The sequence below is a fragment of the Phascolarctos cinereus genome, unplaced genomic scaffold (assembly GCF_003287225.1).
Source record: "Phascolarctos cinereus isolate Bilbo 61053 unplaced genomic scaffold, phaCin_HiC Scaffold_2;HRSCAF=192, whole genome shotgun sequence".
NCBI classification, from domain to species: Eukaryota; Metazoa; Chordata; class Mammalia; order Diprotodontia; family Phascolarctidae; genus Phascolarctos; species Phascolarctos cinereus.
This window is the reverse complement of record NW_027555625.1, coordinates 166,976,991-166,995,998: the sequence shown is the minus strand read 5'-3', so window position 1 is coordinate 166,995,998 and position 19,008 is coordinate 166,976,991. Positions and strand designations below refer to the sequence as shown.

Genomic DNA, 19,008 nt, shown 5'->3' with positions numbered 1-19,008 from the left:
GTCAACCCCTATTAAAATGTAAATTCCTTAAGAGCTGGAATTGTCTTAGGTTTGTAGCTGTATCCCCTACCACTGGGCGAGGTAGGCCACGTTCAAATATCTTTCAAAATATCTCTGATTTCACCAAAGCAGATAATATCTCCAACTGACACAAATCTTAATCTCTTGGTTTCTTTACAGACAATATTTGAGTAGCTGTGGTCAAAATGAACATCACTTAGTGACCAAATTTCTGATTATAATGTCTGTAAGCCTAGAGTACATATAGATTGCTCCCTCTGTTATCCGCACTCACACTTTCAATCTCTCACTGTCTATAAACATGCCCATATCTTCCCTATCTTAAAAAAAATGAAAACAAAAACACTTCACTTAATCCTTTTATCCTCCATAATTATCTTCCCATATATCTTCTGCCCTTTATAGTTCAGCTCCTTGAAAATGCCTGCTGCAATAGGTGCCTCCACTTTCTCTTCTCTCTTTTTTCCTCTTAGCCCCTTACAATCTGGCTTCCAACCTTATTCTATCAAAACTGCTCTCTCCAATGTTACCAGCGATCTCTTAACTGCCAAATCGAATTACTTTTCCCAATCCTCATTCTTCCTAACTTCTTTGAAACCTTTGCTACTATGATCACTCTTCTTCTTGACACTTTCTTCTCTCTAAGTTCTTGGGATAACACTCTAGTTTCTCCTTCCATTTTTCTGACCATTCCTCTGCTGGATCCTCTTCCAGATCAAGCCCTCTAACAACGTCCTTCAGGGTTTTGTCCTGGGCCTTCTTGACTTCCTCTATACTACTTCACTTGGTGATCTCATCAGCTTTAATGGATTTAATTCAGAACAACTGGTAGAATACAAGTACATAACAGTGCTACACATGAAATGCTAATGAGAGTTCAGAGGAAATGGTTCATCATTTCAGCTGGGGGATGAGTATTGCTGATGGTTCCATGGAGGAGATAACTTAACATCTAGGTTAATTTAAATCAGTATTTCGAATTTTGATAACAATAGCTGGCATTTCCATAGCACTTCTTGCAAAGCACTTTGCAGGTTCGTTCCATTCCCACAACCCCTTTTACACAGGGACTATTAGTGGTTCCATAAACTAAGGCTCCATTAAAACTGGGATTTGAGGGAGATATCATAGAATCACAAACCTAAAACTGGAAATTACTTTAGAGGTTATCTAATCTACCACCCTCATTTTATAGGTGAAGAATCTGAAGCCAACAAAAATAGCATTTCTTTCTAGACACCCAGTTGCACAACTGAGAACATTAATTTGTTGCAATATTTACCCATATCCTCTGGAGAAAATTTGTAGAAATGAGAAATCCCTATATGTCCTAGATAAGAAACTGATCCCTACAGGATTTTTCTTAATGAGCATTTGTGATTTTTACTATTAAGATGAGATTATTGAATATTGCCTTGTGACAGAAGCAGTCACATTCATTATCTAAAGCCAGAAACATCTGTGAAGCAAATACTTTCTGCCTTTGGGTGATCAGAAAATCAATTGTCCAGTCAACTAAAATTTCAGACTTTTCTGAGAGTATATATAAAGTAAATGTAGGATGGGGATTATCCATTACAGAATTTTTGATAGGGTCCTGGATTGTAATCTTGTTGCTACCAGTATAGCCTAGCTTCCAAATCTCTCTGATAGTTCTAGGAGTGCAGGGATTGTGTTTTTTCTTTGACAAAGATCTGTTATCTTTGATGTATATGGAGACAAAGCACGTTAACATAGTATCATAAGTAATAAGTAATCAGTGTTACTTTGTGACGAGGCCTATTTCTGTTTTTAGCCTAACATTTTATGCAGGCTCTATTTATATGAAAAGAAGAGACAAGTAATCATTTGTAATCATTTGTCACTGTATTTAGTTTGTAAAGATTGGATGCATTTGTAAATATCTGATTGTGTGATGGAATACCTTTGACAAATATGACTCTCCAGGATTTAAATGTGGCTATTAATTTCTCTGTATTTGTAGTTATATAGCATAAGAATCCATTAGAAATGTGAAGATGATAGCAGGCCTTTACAAGTTTAATCAGTGGCAATTCCTATTTTGGCATATGTATGTAGAATTTTTGCCATACCAACAGTTGTCATAGTAGCAGCCCCAGTTGAGAATTGTGATTATATACCCTTTCATTTAGCTAGATAATAAAAGCACAATTATTCCAATCTATTTCAGTCAGAATTCTGTATTCCCAAGGGGTAGTTGATGACCAGCTTATAAAGAAGACATTCCTTACCCTTGCTTGAATAAAACATTTAAAAAATCTCATTTTGGGTACACTAATAAGCAGTATATTATGTCATCAAATTAGAACATAAAGCAAAGTCATAACTAAAGATATCAAAGTTTGTGCCCATTGATATGCTGGTGTACCTCCCATTTGTATAGCCTTTAATATATGAAACTAAAATTATATAAAACAATTAGGGATTGAGTATTTCCTTTTACAAAAGACTGCCTTTCACTTTACAAAATTATTCACAGTAAGGTTCCCCTAAATAAAAATCATTCCAATTTGTTTAAAATATAATTTAGCTTAAACATTGCATAAAAGTAGCATGGTGTAGATCAAGGGATAGAACATGGGTCTTGTATGCAGTCAGGAATCCTCCCCCAGACGCTTAATAGTTGTGTGACCCTGAAGCAAATTATTTAACCTCAGAGTCTCAAATTTCTCATCTGGAAAATGAGGATAACAGTAGCACTTACCTCATAGTCTTAATTGTGAAGAGCTCATGAGATAAGAAGACTCCCAGAACTTCAGAGGTAGAAGGGACCTTAGTGGCCTAGTCCTGTCCTATTCAAGAAAAAGAATCTGCTTTACCACATACTTGACAAGATCATTATCTAGGATTTGTTTGAATACAGCCATTGAGGAAGAACCCACTACCTCCTGAGGCATACCATTTCAGTTGTGCATAACTCTACTTGTTACAAAGTTTATCCTTAAATCAGGCATTTTCAGAATTTCCCCATTGCTTGTGGTACTACTTTCTGCAAGAGGGATTAGAAGTCTAATCCCTTTTCTACATTACAGCCCTTCAAACAATTGATGACAGGAACATCCCACATTCTACCTCCTCAGTCTTCTGTTCTGTGGTTAAGGACCCTCAGTTCCTTCAGCTGATCTTCATGTATCATGAACTCCTGACCTTTTACCATCCTGATTGTTCTCTTCTAAATATTCTCCAGCTTGTCGGTTTCTTTCCTAAGTATGGAATCCATCTGCGAACAAATGTGTATGAAGCACTTCACAAACCTAAGAATCAGCTACAATTAGTTAATTAGACTTTTCAGAAGCACCTCTCTTGCTTCAAGGTAGGTAGGATACAGCAATATGATTTAATTCAAATGATTTCAGTAACTGATTTTTGTTGAATTGAAATTAGTGTTTTAAATATGCTTTAGTGTAGGGGCAGCTAGGTGGTGTAGTGGATAGAGCACAGGCCTTGTAATCAAGAGGACCTGAGTTCAAATCCTGCCTCAGATACACGATACTCACTAGGTGTGTGACCCTGGGCAAGTCACTTAACCCCAATTGCCTCGCAAAAAAACAAACAAACAAAACTTCACTACTAAATATGCTTTAGTGTCCAGGAAAACTGTGTTCAGGCCATCAAATAATTGAATAACTCAGTGGCATGTTAGATTTTATTTAGAATAACAATAATTGTTTAAAGACATGATCCATGCCTTTCATGAGTTTTCATAGAATTATGAGCACTCAAATACATTAAAGAAAAGCAAAAACAATTTACCTCCCCCATGCCCCCCAACCGTTTTTTCTAGGTCTTATTTTGCACCATGGGAGGAAGAGATGATTCATTGGGAAAATAAACCTCTAGCAGGTTCCACCATTTGTAGACCATATTGCAGTGTGACTGCATTTACTGTGTCATTATGTCCTGTTTATATAACCACTGTCTTTTGTATTAAAGGTAGCATTGCTGTTGTTTTTGCTATAGTGGAATGAATAATGAAACCTTATATTTTATAAAGTGGAATCTTTACAAAAAAGCTTCTAATTTTTTCCAAAGTGCTCTAATACATATGTTATTCTTTTAGATCCCCAAAATAACTATGTTAGGTAGTACGTGTTTTTTCTCTTCTTAACAGATGAGGAAATTGAGGTACACAGGATCTAGACGCCTTCAAAAAGATCAATTAGATGGTTAGTGGCAGAGCCTGGGATAAAATTCAGTTTGACAATTTTGCAAATTTTTATATAGTGTCATTATATGCCAGGTCTTGGTTCCCAGAACAGGATTTTTTCTTCCTGCTTGTGATTTCAAATTTATGAAAATGTGTATACCATTTTTTGCTTTTATTACCCTTTAAAGTGATTTTTTTTGTCTTATTCAGAATGAACTACTTTGCTACTGATTGTTGTATATCAGATTGCTACCCTCTATTATGGTCTTCCTTAAGACCATTAGATATTGTATTTTAACAGATTCTTGTTATGTTTCTTTTCATTCAGTAGGCATTTTAACCTGAATTCATCTCACCATATTGTGGCTATTTAGGTTGCTTGCTGTCATCTACAGACATTTCCAGAGAATCAAAATTGAGTTGTAATAAATTTACTATTGAGTTCTCAGCTTAGTGTAGGGTATTTGGATCTCAGAGTCAGTATCTAATTAATTGGCTGAAACAACAGTAGACCTGTTTTCCAACTTTCATAGTGCCTGTAGAATCTCTTCCTTTTTTGCTTTTACATACTTTCATATTAGTTATAATCCATTTCTAGCTGTATAGTTTGCTTCCTTATTGAATTGACAATATGCTGATTACACAGAATAGATATCTTGCTGACCTTTGTGGATGTAAGTCTTAAAGAATTTTAAAAATCCCCTACTTTTTGCAGTTTATAAAGGCAGCCAGGGCTATTGTGAGTAGAAGGAACACTAACTAACCTGGAAGCCAGGAGATATGTGCTCTGGTTCTGATGCCACCAAATAGTGCAAGCATAATGCTCGTAGTAGGTACTTATTAAATATTTATTTAATGTATATTCAAGCTGGTTGTGACATTGGGCAAATTACATAGGCTTCATCTACAGTATTGGGAGCTTGAGGAGTCAGCTCTACCTTTCAGCTCTAAAATGATCTGGTCTATGAGTAGAAGGTCAGAAGCTTAATTCTGAAATACGATGATTAAAAGCCCTACAAATTGTGGTGATAGTAGATAGCAGACAATGCTCTGTTTTAGGACTTCATGGATAATTTTTTATTTTTAAAAACTCTGTGTGTGAAGCAGAAATAGTGGCAGCCACACAATAGGCTAAATTTTAAGACTGGTGCTGTGCAGATACATTGCTCTAGATACCCAAAGATTCTATTAGCTCTTTTAATTAGATTATCTCACTAGGATGTTTGAAAACATCTTTAGTTCCCAAATTCAGGAGTTCAGTTGAAATGATGGTCAAGCTATTAGATGGATAAAATACTTGTAAGGGTGAACATAGGCCTTGGGAGGTGGCCCTTATTCTCACATTCAGGTGGATATTATTTCTGAGTTACTGACAATATCTTTTGTCTTAAGTACTGTTAGATGGGGTCCTTTATTTTTTATTATTAAAATTAATGTTTTTCTTTATTTTTAGGGCCATGTACCTATAGAGCTTGGCAAGTAAGGTGTTTACTGAATCTTCCCACGTTCATTTTGACTTTTTCTGCATCTACTCCAAATATATTCATTATTTGAGTATTGATTCTGATGTCATCAGTGCTTTGTTTAAAGCTCTACTTTCAGAGAATATAGTTAACAGAAACAAACAGATAAAAACTCATTGTATTAAAATGTCAAGTTTTTTAAAAAAGTCAGTAAACCTACTTTGTTCCAGGCACTGTACTAATTGCCTGACACATATAAGCACTATATATAAATGTTAGGTATTGTTAGCTCTTATTATGATGGGGAGCATCTGGAGTTTGTTGAGTATGGGGGTAACACGATCAGACTTGCACCACTTTAGGAAGATCACTTTTACACCTGTGTGGAAGATTGACTGGAATATGGAGAAACTTGTGTCAAGGAGATCAAACAGCAAGCCATTGCAGTGGTCTAGGCGTGAGGTGATGAAGGCCTACAGCAGAATGGTGGCAGTGTCAGAGGAAAGATAGGCATGTATGTGAGGGATGCTGTGAAGGTAAAATTAGCAGACTTTGGTGCAACAGATTGGATGTTGTGGGTAAGAAAGAGAGTTGAGGATGACACCTTGGTTGCAAACCTGGGGGACTGTGAAGATAGTGGTAACCTCAACAGTGATGTCTGTTTGAGGTTTGTTTATGAAAAAGGGGGGGATGAAAACAATTGGTACTAATTTGGGACTTTGTTTCCTTTAAAAAATATATTATTTAAAATATTTCTATAGCGCTTTCTTTTTACAAAGTACTTTCATACATCTGCATCATCTTAGTTGATTCTTACCTTATGAGGTAGGTGGGTTGTGTGGGTATTAGTTGTTCCTTTTTTACAGATGAGGAAACTGAAGCTCAAAGGAATGAAGTAATTCATCCAAAGTCACATGATTATATAAGTAACAGAATCAGAATTTAGCATCAAAGATTGAGACCTGAAAAGGAGGAAGGGAATAAGTAGTATCTACTATGTGCCAGACACTGTGCTAAGTTCTTTACAAATATTATCTCATTTGATCCTCACAGCAGCCCTGTAAGGTAGATGCTATTATCCTTATTTGACAGATGAGTAAACTGAGGTAAACAAATTAAGTGATTTGCCCAGGGTAGTAGAGCTGGTCAGTGTCTGAAGACAGATTTGAACTCGTCTACCTGACTCCAGGTATCTGAAAAGCTACTTTAGTGTTCAACTAGTCCACTTCCCCATTATTTGGATGGAGAAACTATCTATGTTATGTTTCCAGGGCTATTATTTTTCTCCCACATTACACTGCTTTTCATACAGAGTATCCTCTATCCTTGAAGCTGTATCTTGAACTTGTCCTATTGAATATTGTCCAGTTATAATTAAGTACTATAAATCTGTATGTCTCAGGTTATTAGTCATGACAGCATGTTCTGTGACTGATTTTTTCAAAGTCAAATTATTATTTTGGATTTTATTTTTTTAAACTAGTCACCCAGATTTCTTCATTTGACCTAGAAATTGAGAGCTGAGAAACAACCAAAAAAGATTCCATATTCATCTCTATTGCCTAACTTCTTTATCAAAGTAGGAATAGGCAGTACCCAAGTTAATACTTAATTGTTTGAACTAGACACTTTGTCTGTGGCTTTTAAATAGTATTTTTTTCTGGTAGAGAAATTCACACTCATGGAAATTTAAATTCCTTTGGGACATCATTTTATTAGCTATTAAAAACATACCCTTGAAGCAACCATGAAAATCAGTACCCCCGGCAGTATAGGGAGAAGGAAGAAGTATAATATAGTAATTATCCACAAAAAAACGTAAAATCTAGATATAATATAGATAACAGTAAGTTTAATTTACTTTAGCTCATAGGCTTCCATTCCCCTCTTCTCCTTAAACCCAATTTTGACAATGCAGAAACAGTATAAAATATTACATCTAGAGGGACGTATAACTCTTGATCTGTAACACAACTGCTATCATCTTGCATGTGTTTAATGTTTTTAAGTTGGTCAGAGTACTTTTGATATATTCTTAAGGTTACATAAAGATTTTTGAATGAAAGCAAATAGTTTTTTCTTCTTTTTTATGTGATTCATGTCTTTTAGACCTTATTCAATTCAAGTTATAGCAAAGGGGAATGGGAGATTGTTTGGGAGAAAGTGCTGGGAAAGAGAGAAGTATAAGCAAAGGCTAGATAACCATTTATCAGGTGTGTTGCAGAAGGAGTCTTTTATGGGGTCTGGGTGGGGCTACATGGCCACTGAGATTCTTTCCAACTCTGAAGTTTGCAGATTTTGTGAAAGGCTATATACTTGGAAGGCTACATGACTGTGGTGAGAGAGAAGCTTGGTCTCAGCCCCAGGCCCCATGTGTGGCCCTGGGGTACTGGCTACTTTCTGAGCCCTCAGCTCATAGACTGAGGGGGAATCGAATGGCTGATCAGAGGGGGATTCCAGGGATCTTTTTGGTGGTGCAAGATTCTGTTGCTTTGCCCATGCTTGGATCTAGGTCACAGTTCTGAGGGGTGGTCCTGGAGTGGGGAGGAGTGCTGGTGCAGTGGAGCTTGTAGTGGTGGTACAGATAAAATCCTCCTCCAAGGCAGAAAAGAGTGCTTGTGGTAACTCACAGACCAGAGCATAGGCCAGGAAAGGAGTAAACACCTCGCCCCTTATCATATCACCTTGGAAGAACTGAAAATTTACAGGTTCCTAAAAGTATCTCTGAAAACAGCTGCACAAAACCCCTGAAGCTTGGGACAGTACATTTCCACACTGGAAGCAGACCCTTACCTTAACAAAGAGTTTATAACTCAAGTAATTAGCTGGGATCATGAACAAACTTTGCAAAAAAAGTCAGACCATAGAATCTTTTTTTGGTGACAAAGAATATCAAAATATACAACTAGAAGAAGACAACAAAGTCAAAGCTTCTACATCCCAAGCCTCCAATAAAAATATGAATCAGCCCCAGGCCATGGAAGAGCTCAAAATGGATTTTGAGAAGCAAGTAAGAGAAGTAGAGAAAAACTGAGAGTGATGTAAGAAAATCATGAAAAACAAGTCAACAGCTTGCTAAAAGGTGACCCAAAAAAGTACTGAAGAAAATAACACCTTAAAAAATAGCCTAACCCAAATGCCAAAAGAGTTCCAAAAAGCCAATGAAGAGATGAATGCCTTAAAAAAGCAGAATTGGCCAAATGGAAAAGGAAGTCCAAAAGATTACTAAAGAAAATACTTCCTTAAAAATTAGAATGGAGCAATTGGAAGCTAGTGACTTTATGAGAAATCAAGGCACTGTAAAACAAATCCAAAAGAATGAAAAAATAGAAAACAGTATTAAATAGCTCACTGGAAAAAAACTGACCTGGAAAATAGATCCAGGAGAGAGAATTTAAAAATTATTGGACTGTCTGAAAGCCATGATCAAAAAAAGAGCCTAGACATCATCTTTCAAGAAATTATCAAGGAAAACTGCCCTGATATTTAGAAAGAGGGTAAAATAGAAATGAAAGAATCCATGATCACCTCCTGAAAGAGATCCCCAAAGGAAATTCTTAGGAATATTGTAGCCAAATTCCAGAGTTCCCAGGTCAAGGAGAAAATATTGCAAGCAGCCAGAAACAATTCAAGTGTTGTGGAAACACAATCAGAATAACACAAGATTGAACAGCTTCTACATTAAGGGCTCAGAGGGCTTGGAATATAATATTCCAGAGGTCAAAAGAGATAGGATTACAACCAAGAGTCACCTACCCAGCAAAACTGAGTATAATCCTTCAGGGGGGAAAAATGGACATTCAGTGAAGTAGAGGACTTTCAAGCATTCTTGATGAAAAACTAGAGCTGAATAGAAAGTCTGATTTTCAAATACAAGACTCAAGAGAAATATGAAGAGGTAAACAGGTAATATCATAAGGGACTTATTAAAGTTGAACTGTTTACATTCCTGCATGGAAAGATAATATTTGTAACTCATAAGACCTTTGTCACTGTTAGGGTAGTTGGAGGGAAAAAGTTATATGTATAGATAGATAGATAGATAGATAGATAGATAGATAGATAGATAGATAGATAGATAGAGGGCATAGGGTGAGTTGAAGATGAAGGGGGGTGTCTGGAGAAAAAAGTTAAGGTGTGAGAGAGGATTATACTGGGAGAAGGAGAAAGGGAGAGGTAGAATGGGGCAAATTATCTCACATAAAGCAGACAAGAAAAGGCTTTTACAGTGGAGAGGAAACGGGGAAAGGTGAGAGGGAATGAGTGAATCTTATTCTCATTGGATTTGGCTAAAGGAGGGAATAACATACACACTCAGCTGGATATGGAAATCTATCTTACCCTACAGGAAAATAGAGGAGAAAGGGGACAAGAGAGCAGGGGGTAATCAGAAGGAAACACTTCTAAGGAGAGACAAGGTCAAAAGAGAGAATAGAATAAATGGGCAAGATAGGATGAAGAGAAATATACTTAGTTTTTCACAATATGACTACTGTGGAAGTATGTTACATGATTACATATGTATAACTTGTATTGAGTTGCTTGCCTTCTCAATGAAGGTGGGTGCAGAGGGAGGAAGGGAGAAAATTTGGAACCTAAAGTTTTAAAAACAAATGTTAAAAAAATTGTTTTCACATGCACCTGGGAAATAAGATATACAGAAAATGGAGTATAGAAATCTATCCTGCCCTACAGGAAAATTGAAAGGGAAGGGGATAAGAGAAGGGGGGGAGAGATAGAATGGAGTGCAGATTAGGGGAAGGGGTATTCAGAATGCATGCCAGTCTTGGGATAGGGGGAGGAACGAGATGGGGAGAAAATTTGGAACTCAAAATCTGGTGGAAGTAAATGTTGAAAACTAAAAATAAATAAATTAGTAACATATTAAAAAAGATAAAATAAAAAAAATTGGAGCACTAATGCATTGTTGGTGGAGTTGTGAACTGATCTAACCATTCAGGAGAACAATTTAGAACTATGCCCAAAGGGCTATAAAACTGTGCATACCCTTTGATCCAGCAATACCACTACTAGATCTGTATCCTAAAGAGATCATAAAAAAGGGAAAAGGATCCATATGTATAAAAATATTTATAGCAGCTTTCTTTGTGGTAGTAAAAAATTGGAAATTGAGGGGATGCCCATCAATTAGGGAATAGCTGAATAAGTTGTGGTATGTGAATGTAATGGAATATTATTGTGCTATGAGAAATGATGAGCTGGTGGATCTCAGAAAAACCTGGAAAGACTTACATGAACTGATGCTGAGTGAAGTGAATAGAACCAAGAGAACATTGTACACAGCAACAGCCACGTTGTACAATGATCAGCTATGATAGAATTAGTTCTTCTCAGCAATGCAAGGATCCAAGGCAATTCCAAAAGACTAATGATGGAAAATGCTATCGGGGCAGCTAGGTGGCACAGTAGATAGATCACTGGCCCTGAAGTCAGGAGGACATGAGTTCACATTCGGCCTCAGACCAAACACTTGACACTTACTAGCTGTCTGACCCTGGGCAAGTCACTTAACCCCAATTTCCTAAAGAACAAACAAACAGAAAAAGGTCTATGGAGTCTGGATGCAGATTGAAGCATACTATTTTCACAATTTTTTTTTCTTTCTCGTGTATTTTCCCTTTTGTTCTGATTCTTCTTTCCCAGCATGACTAACGTGGAAATATGTTTAATATGATTGCATAATAAAAAAAAAAGGCTCTATTAAACATAACAATTCCTTCCAGTGCTTGAAGACACTTGTCAAGTTCCTGCTGAATCTTTTCCCTCTCTCTTTATTTTTTTTTTGGCAAAGCAATCGAGGTTAAGTGACTTGCTAGCAAGTATCATGTGTCTGAGGCCAGATTTGAACTCAGGTGCTCCTGACTCCAGGGCCACTGCTCTGTGCACTGTACCACTCAGCTGCCCCGAATCTTCTTTTCTTCAGGCTAAATATCCTTGATTTCTTCCACTGATACTTAGAGGGCCTAGACTTAAAATTCTTTACCATTTTGGATATTTCCCAGTTTTTTCATGTCCTTCCTGAAAATGTGGTGCTCATAAACCAACCAGCACTCAATATGGAGTCTCACTAGGATAGAGTACAGATGGCCTTTTGCATCTTTACTGCTGGAAATTGGGCTTCTCTTAATGTAATCTTATATTGGCTTTTCAGCTGCTGTATTGCACTGTTTGCTAATTGAGCTTGCTATCTACTACTTTCCTCCCTGCACCTTTTCTTCAGACAAATTGCCATCTAATGGTGTCTCTATCTTTGTACTTGTTAAGTTGAAATTTTTTGTATCCAGATTTTTGACTTGTCATTTTTCCATATTCAATTTCATCTTTTTTTAAATTTTTATTTTTAGGCAGTTGGGGTTAAGTGACTTGCCCAGGGTCACACAGCTAGTAAGTGTCAAATGTTTGGTCTGAGGCCAGATTTGAACTCAGGTCCTCCTGACTTCAGGGCCAGTGTTCTATTCACTGCGTCACCTAGCTCTCCCCCAGTTTCATCTTACTAGATTAAGTTCAGTATTCTAGATTGTCAAAATTATTTTGGATCTTGACTCTGTTCCTCCCAATTGTGTGTCTGCACTCTTGAGAAGTGCGCCATCTAGTTTTATCTAAGCCATTGACAAAAATGTTTGTACAAGCTTAGCACACATCTCAGGGGCATTTTACTGTGTATTTCCTTCCAAGTTGACAATCAACTATTGATGACCATTTTTTTCAGCCCAGCCATTTAGTTAGTTCTAGATCTTTCTTTAATGGTTTTTCTAAAATGTATTTGAGAAGTAGTATGCTCCCCTGGAAAGTGTTCAGAAATAAGGGTTAATTGGTCTCTCTCAGTCTTATTTTTCTTATATATAAAATAAAGTTTGAATAGATGTACTAAAAAAAATCAATTCTAGCTATAAAGTTATATGCCCTATATTCTATATATTTATTTTATTTTATGATGGCAATGAATAACATGCTTTTCCACCCCCTACTTGCTTACTAACATTTTTTTTCCTCTTTTCAGATGTAGTAATTTCTCATTTTTTCTAGGCTCTCCAAGAAAAACTTTAATTCAGTTTCAGTAATGTCTGTTAGGTTGGTCAGTGTGGGTCTCTTCTCCATTGATGCTAATTATTGACATTTTACAAATTAATAATTCTTGATTTGCTGTTGTGAAAGAATTCATTACTTAGTGATAGCCCAGGGATAAGCCTCTCTGAATGTAGGTGGGCTGTACTTTAAGTATATGCCACCAGGTCCATGTTATTCTATTCTTCCTTGACTGGATTTGCCAGCAGTTTGTTCTTTGATGATATAACCTTCAAGAATCTAGAATCTTTTCATGTTTTCTCTTCCCATATTCAGTGACCTAGTAACACTGTCCTCCTTTCTGTTGCTCATACATGACCCTCCATCCCTTGAATCTTGACATTTTTATTGACTTTTCCTCAAGCCTGGGATTCTCCTCATCTTTGTCTCCCAGCTTCCCTGGCTTATTTCAGGTTTCAGCTCAAGTCCTACTTTCTGCAAAAAGCCTCTCTTGATGCTCATGCATTCTTTCTGAGATTATTGCCGATTCACCCTCTGTGTATCTTGTTTTTACATAGTTGTTTACATGTAATCACCCCAATTAATCTGTGAGCTTATTGAGAGCAGGGACTGTTCTTTGCCTGTGTGTCTGTGTGTGTGTGTGTGTGTGTGTGTGTGTGTGTGTGTGTGTGTGTGTGGTGCTTAAAAAGGGTGTGTTGACTTGTTCAATTCCAGGCCCATGTCATTGTCCATTTGTAGTGTCTCATGTATACATACTTAAGGACAGACTCTATAGAGAGACATTGTATAGGCATTAATTGTACAGATGAGGAAAATGAGGCTGAGAGAGTTTAAGGGATTTGATATTGGATACACAGCAACTAAGTGGGTAAGGCAAATAATGAATTCATTGAGCTGACTGAAAGACTGATTTTCTTTTCCACTACCGATGTTTCTTCTAATCTAGTATGGGCTGGCAAATAAAATAACTTTATTAAAATTGATACACTGGAAAAAGATCTGGACTTGGAGGCAGAGGAGCTGAATTCAACTTCTGGTTTTTCCATTTACCCCCCCAAGGGTTTCACTGGGCAAGTCACTTACTCGACCTCCATTTCTTCATATGTAAAATGACCAGGATTGGATGGATGATTTGATCTCTGAGATATCATTTAGATAGTACCTTAGAGCCTCTAAAAATTATGTCTGACATACAAAATGAGTGAGGAAAGTTCTGAGGACTTCTGTGAATATAATGTACTGGTGCTTAGGGACATTTTATTTTTTGTTTCCTTCTGATTTTTTTAAGTCTGTTTCATATTATTTGAATTGGCCCAGTTTAATTCAGCAAACTTATGATATATATATCTACCATGTGTTAAAAAAAAAAACCTCTGGTTAAGTAAGACATTACTCTGTGGTTTTCTTATGCAAAGCTAAGACAGGATTCACATATTTTGCTTTACTTCCTGAAATGTCTTAGATACTGGTACTGATATATAATTTCAGAGTAGTTGATTTAAGTTCTTCATATTTGTGTGGATTTTTATTTAAAGGCCTCATCTGAAACTATGCCTTTCTTTGCATTTGTATGGCAGTTCTGAATGTTTGTTTTGTTCCAATAAATAAGCTGAAGTACTCAGTCTCTTTCAAACAGCGATAGAAAAGTTTGCGTCAAAGGTTGTGGTTTTATCCATGATTCAGTGAGCCAAAAAAGATAGAAACTTTTCTACTGCTAATATTTCTTGTAGTGGGGTCTGACAAACTGCCATGGTAGTGATGATGATGAAAACAGGAGACCCTAGCATCTAGGAAAATTTCAATTCACCTTGAGATGTATTAAGTACCATAGATGTTTAAGGCATAATTCTAGGTACTAGAGATACAAAGATGAGTCAAATGTAGGGATGAGACATGTACCTAGTAAGTATCATGTAGAGTAGACAGTGATTTGGGCGAAGTAGAAGTTTAAACCACATACTCTAAGAAATATGAGGAGGGACACCACATTCCAGCTTGAGAGATCAGGAAAAACAGTGTGAGAGATGTTATTTTAACTGGACTTTCAAGGAAGAGTTGGATTTCATAAGGCAAACATGAGGAAGAGAGTACATCCCCAGTCATGTAGGAAGTCACTTGAGTGACTACACAGGAATAAGAGTGAGCAGGTCAAATTCAGCCTTAGTTGGAATGTAGAGTACATGACAAGAATTGAGTGAAATAAGGCTGAAAAGGTAGATTGAAAGCAGAATGTTGAAGGCTTTAAGTCTCAAGGTAAGGAGTTAATATTTTATATTATACATAACCATGTTTTTGATGAGGGGAGTGACGTTATTTTGGCAACTTTGTGAAGGATAGGTTGGAGAAGGAATAGACTAATAACTATCAGTAGGGTTACAATAGGCATTACAGTAGGCCTATTTTAGGACTAAAAGGCTGAAAATAAGGACTGGTTGTGAGAAACATTGGTGGAGATGGATTCAACAGAATTTGGCAATTGATGAGGTGTGTGGGTGAGGGAAAAAAGGGGAAGAGTCAACAATACTAAAATTTTTAACCAAGTAATTAGTAACATGATGCTGCCAAGAGAAATAGAGAACTTGAGGAGATATTCAGATTTTAGAGGGGAAATGGTGCATTCAGATTATGGACATGTTAAGTTTGAAATGTCGGTAGGACATCTAATCAGTATCCAGTAGGTACTTGGAAATGTGGGACTCAGAGATTAAAGTTGGATTTGTTAATCTGATAGTCTTCTACATAAAAAATGATTATTGAAAGTATGAAAATAGATGACATCATCAAGGAAAAGAACACAGAGAGAAGAGGGTTGAATATATACACTTAGGGATTATATTTGGTCCATAAAAATCTGGCTTCTTGGTAGGTTCAGAGCTAGGTCTACAGAGGAGTGGCAGTGAGGATGGAATATTCCTGCTTGTATAAAGGCAGGTAGGATGATGCAGAAAACCAAGACCTGGAATCAAGTGAACAAACCAAGCGGCTCAAAGGAAGAACAGATGGAAAGCAGTGTCAGAGAGAGGAATAAGACTAAAACCACTAACTCTCAGCACAGTCCAAGAAAAAGGACTGGCAAGAGATAAGACTGAAGGTTTTAGGCTGCAGGAATTCAGTGCTTAATATCCAAAGGAGTAAGGTCAGTCAAAAAATATGAGTTCAACTTACCACAATTAAAGGCAGAAGAGAAATTAGGAATTTTCAACTCTGGCCACTGCTATTTAATCCCATTTACCTGATGAATCCCAATGGGATTTTGAGGGTTGTAGACAGGGGTTAAAGAAAAAGGAAGTGAGGGGCAGCTAGGTGGCGCAATGGGTAGAACACCAGCCCTAGAGTCAGGAGGACCTGAGTTCAAATCAGGTCTCAGACACTTGACACTTGCTAGCTGTGTGACCCTGGGCAAGTCACTTAACCCCAATTGCCTCACCAAAAAAAAAAAGAAAGAAAGAAAAAGAAAAAAAAAAGAAAAGAAAAGGAAGTGAACTAGGAAAAATGATTGAGGAGTAGTCAGACAAGTAGGAGGAGAACCAGGAAAGAATAGTATCATGGAAGCCAAAGGAAGAGAAACTGTCAAGGTGAAGATTGAGAACATGAGTCCTGATCAGGTTCTGTCTTTGGATTAAGCAACTGAGGTCACTGGATATCTTAAAGTTAGGAGTTTTTATTAAATGGTGGGTTCTGAAGCCCTTGCAGGGTTAAAACAAGTACATGTTGAGGAAATGAAAGCAGCAGATCACTTGGATTATTGTTTCTGGAAGTCTAACAGTAAGAAGAGGAGAGATATAAGATATTCAAATGGATTCCCAGATCAGAAAGTGTTGTGTGTGCACATATATGTGCGTGTGTTAGCACAGAAGAAACCTCACAATATTTAGGCAAGTCACAAAAAAGATTGTGAAGAAAAGAGGGAGAGAGAGAGAGAGAGAGAGAGAGAGAGAGAGAGAGAGAGAGAGAGAGAGAGAGAGAGAGAAATAATGATGAATGGTTTGAGGTTTTGTAAAATAACAAGATATGGAATCAAGGGTACAAACGGATGGTCTGGTCTTGGCAAGGAAGAGGGCCCACCTCATCCTCTGGAGTGAAAGAGAAGAGGATAGATAAGGATATAGATAAGTTTTCGTGTGGAAGATGGGAAATGAAGGAACAGATGATGTGTGACTGCTGCTTTTTGTATGATCTTTAGTAGGTTATTCATAAGGATGACATAATAAGGAACAAAGGAGTAGAGAAGAGTGACGATGAGAGAGATACAGAGAGATAGAAAATGGCTTGTGCTTTGAATGAACCAATGAGGAAACAATCGAAATAAATATGGGGATAAGATTAAATTACTCTCATCAGCTCCTCTTTACAAATAAGCATGTTAAGAATATAGAACAGATGCTTTGACTGTAATACTCCTTTTTTCTCCCCTTACTGTGGCCAGAAATGAATGTTGAACTGATATAAGCCATTCAGTAGCTCTTATTTTTATGACTCAAAGCTGGGAAAACCTGCCTGTGTCATTTAAAAACAAAACAAAACAGCAGAGCACTTAATCCTTTAAATGAGCTTATTATTAGTTTGATATTAAAAGCTTCTGATTAATTTGCTTTAAATTTATGACAAAGCTAAATAAGACTATCAACTCTAAGTTAAATTTCAAATGCCTGAACCCAGTAAATAATGCCAGCTTGTGCATTTTCAGTGAATTACAGCCTTTAAACATCAATGTAATCTGTCTCATATTATTTGCACATTTAGAAGTTGTTTTTTTTAACTGATGTAGTACAACCAGATCTCTATAAGTAATTCTAATTAAATGTGTTGAGATTTGGGATTCCTATGAACAAGCATTATTGTAGCTAGAAACACAGTAAATTAAAACTAAATGCATGATCTCATCTCTTTCTTGTTTTGTACAATAATATAACTTGCATCAAAAGAGACTATTAAAAGATGTTCCTGCAATAAATTTGTTTAATATGGTTTTGCTATTAATCCTTTTAAGCTTGAGAATTGTGTTAAAATACTCTGAAGTAAATGCTGCCTGGAAAATTATTCTGGTAGAAATAAAAGGAGAAAATGTCCTTTGTTAATTGGTGCTATTTGTTTTTCCCTGAAAAAGATTATCTGCCTATAGAGGAGAAGAAAAAAAAACACTATAGAGATAAACTCACTTCTTGCATTTTAAATGTGCTCTGTATGTAGTTTCTTTTTTGAATGTACAGTGAGCAAGAAAAATCAACTGCTGTCCCTTTAATATAGGAGCTATGCACATTACAATAGGTGTCACTGTGTTTCTTGGTCCAATCATTGTCGGTGACTTCAGCTATTGGCTCAAAGCACTGGCTGTCTGACTCCATCTGCAGGGCTGTAATACCTACTCTCGTCGGATCCATTCAACACACAACTTCAGCCAGCTGAACAGACTCACACTGCTACAGCAAGCACATCTTGCTAACCTAATTCAGAAAACAAGTGCTACAGCTCTATGAATATCTTCTTTGCACAGTGTAGCATTTTCAGGTGATCTGGGAAACTGAGAAAGGCTCTTAGAAGCAAATAAAAGAATCAAGAATCATAATGGAGATATATTTAACAAATCAAGTACTGGATCAAACTTAAAGCCAGTTTCTTATTCATCATAGTGAAAAGGTCACCTTGCCTCGCTGGAAGAGAAGCAGAATATCAGCTTTGTTGCATACTTTCAAATTCTTGGCATCCATTCTATTTTTCTTAATGATTTTACCTATGTAGGCTATATAGCTACACAGACAGACATACGGTCCTCATGGTAGATGACAAGGGAAAGAACATGAAATGTCTCACCTTTTTTTTGATGCTTCCAGAAACTGTCAAGAACAGGTCCAAGAAAAGCTCCAAGAAGGCAAATACCAGCAACAGCAGCAAGTTGCCACCAGTTTGCTATGAAATCATTACCTTGAAGACCAAAAAAAAGAAGAAGATGGCTGCTGATATTTTTCCCCGTAAGAAGCCAGCCAACTCCGGTACAACTACTGTCCAGCAGTACCACCAGCAGAATCTCAATAACAATAATACTATCCCGGCCCCTAATTGGCAAGGGCTTTACCCCACCATCAGAGAAAGGTAAGTACACAGACCATTCTGTTTACTTTAAAAGTTTATATTCATTTGAAGTTTTTACTTTTGTACATCCTGCAACTTGTTTTTAACTCAAATGTGTTTCCTATCTTATTTAGAAGCTTTGTTGGTAATGAAAATGTGTCTCATATCTTTTCCAAATAGTACAGCTGTTTTCCTCTAAGATAAAAATGTTTTTGCAAGCTGTAATATTTAACTCATGTA

The 19,008-nt window shown here is 36.8% G+C and overlaps 1 protein-coding gene across 2 annotated transcripts in view; it reads left to right on the top strand.

Moving 5' to 3' along the window:
• Nucleotides 1-19,008, top strand: part of BTBD3 (BTB domain containing 3) — a 52,385-nt gene that overhangs the window by 22,707 nt on the left and 10,670 nt on the right. The window contains exon 2 of one of the 2 annotated variants that reach the window (XM_020986127.2): nucleotides 18,531-18,789. In XM_020986127.2, coding sequence (XP_020841786.1) covers nucleotides 18,647-18,789 — 143 coding nt within the window. In that variant the 5' untranslated portion in view covers nucleotides 18,531-18,646. Of the gene's footprint in view, nucleotides 1-18,041; nucleotides 18,790-19,008 lie in introns of those variants that run through there. The other variant, XM_020986119.2, reaches the window with a different exon arrangement.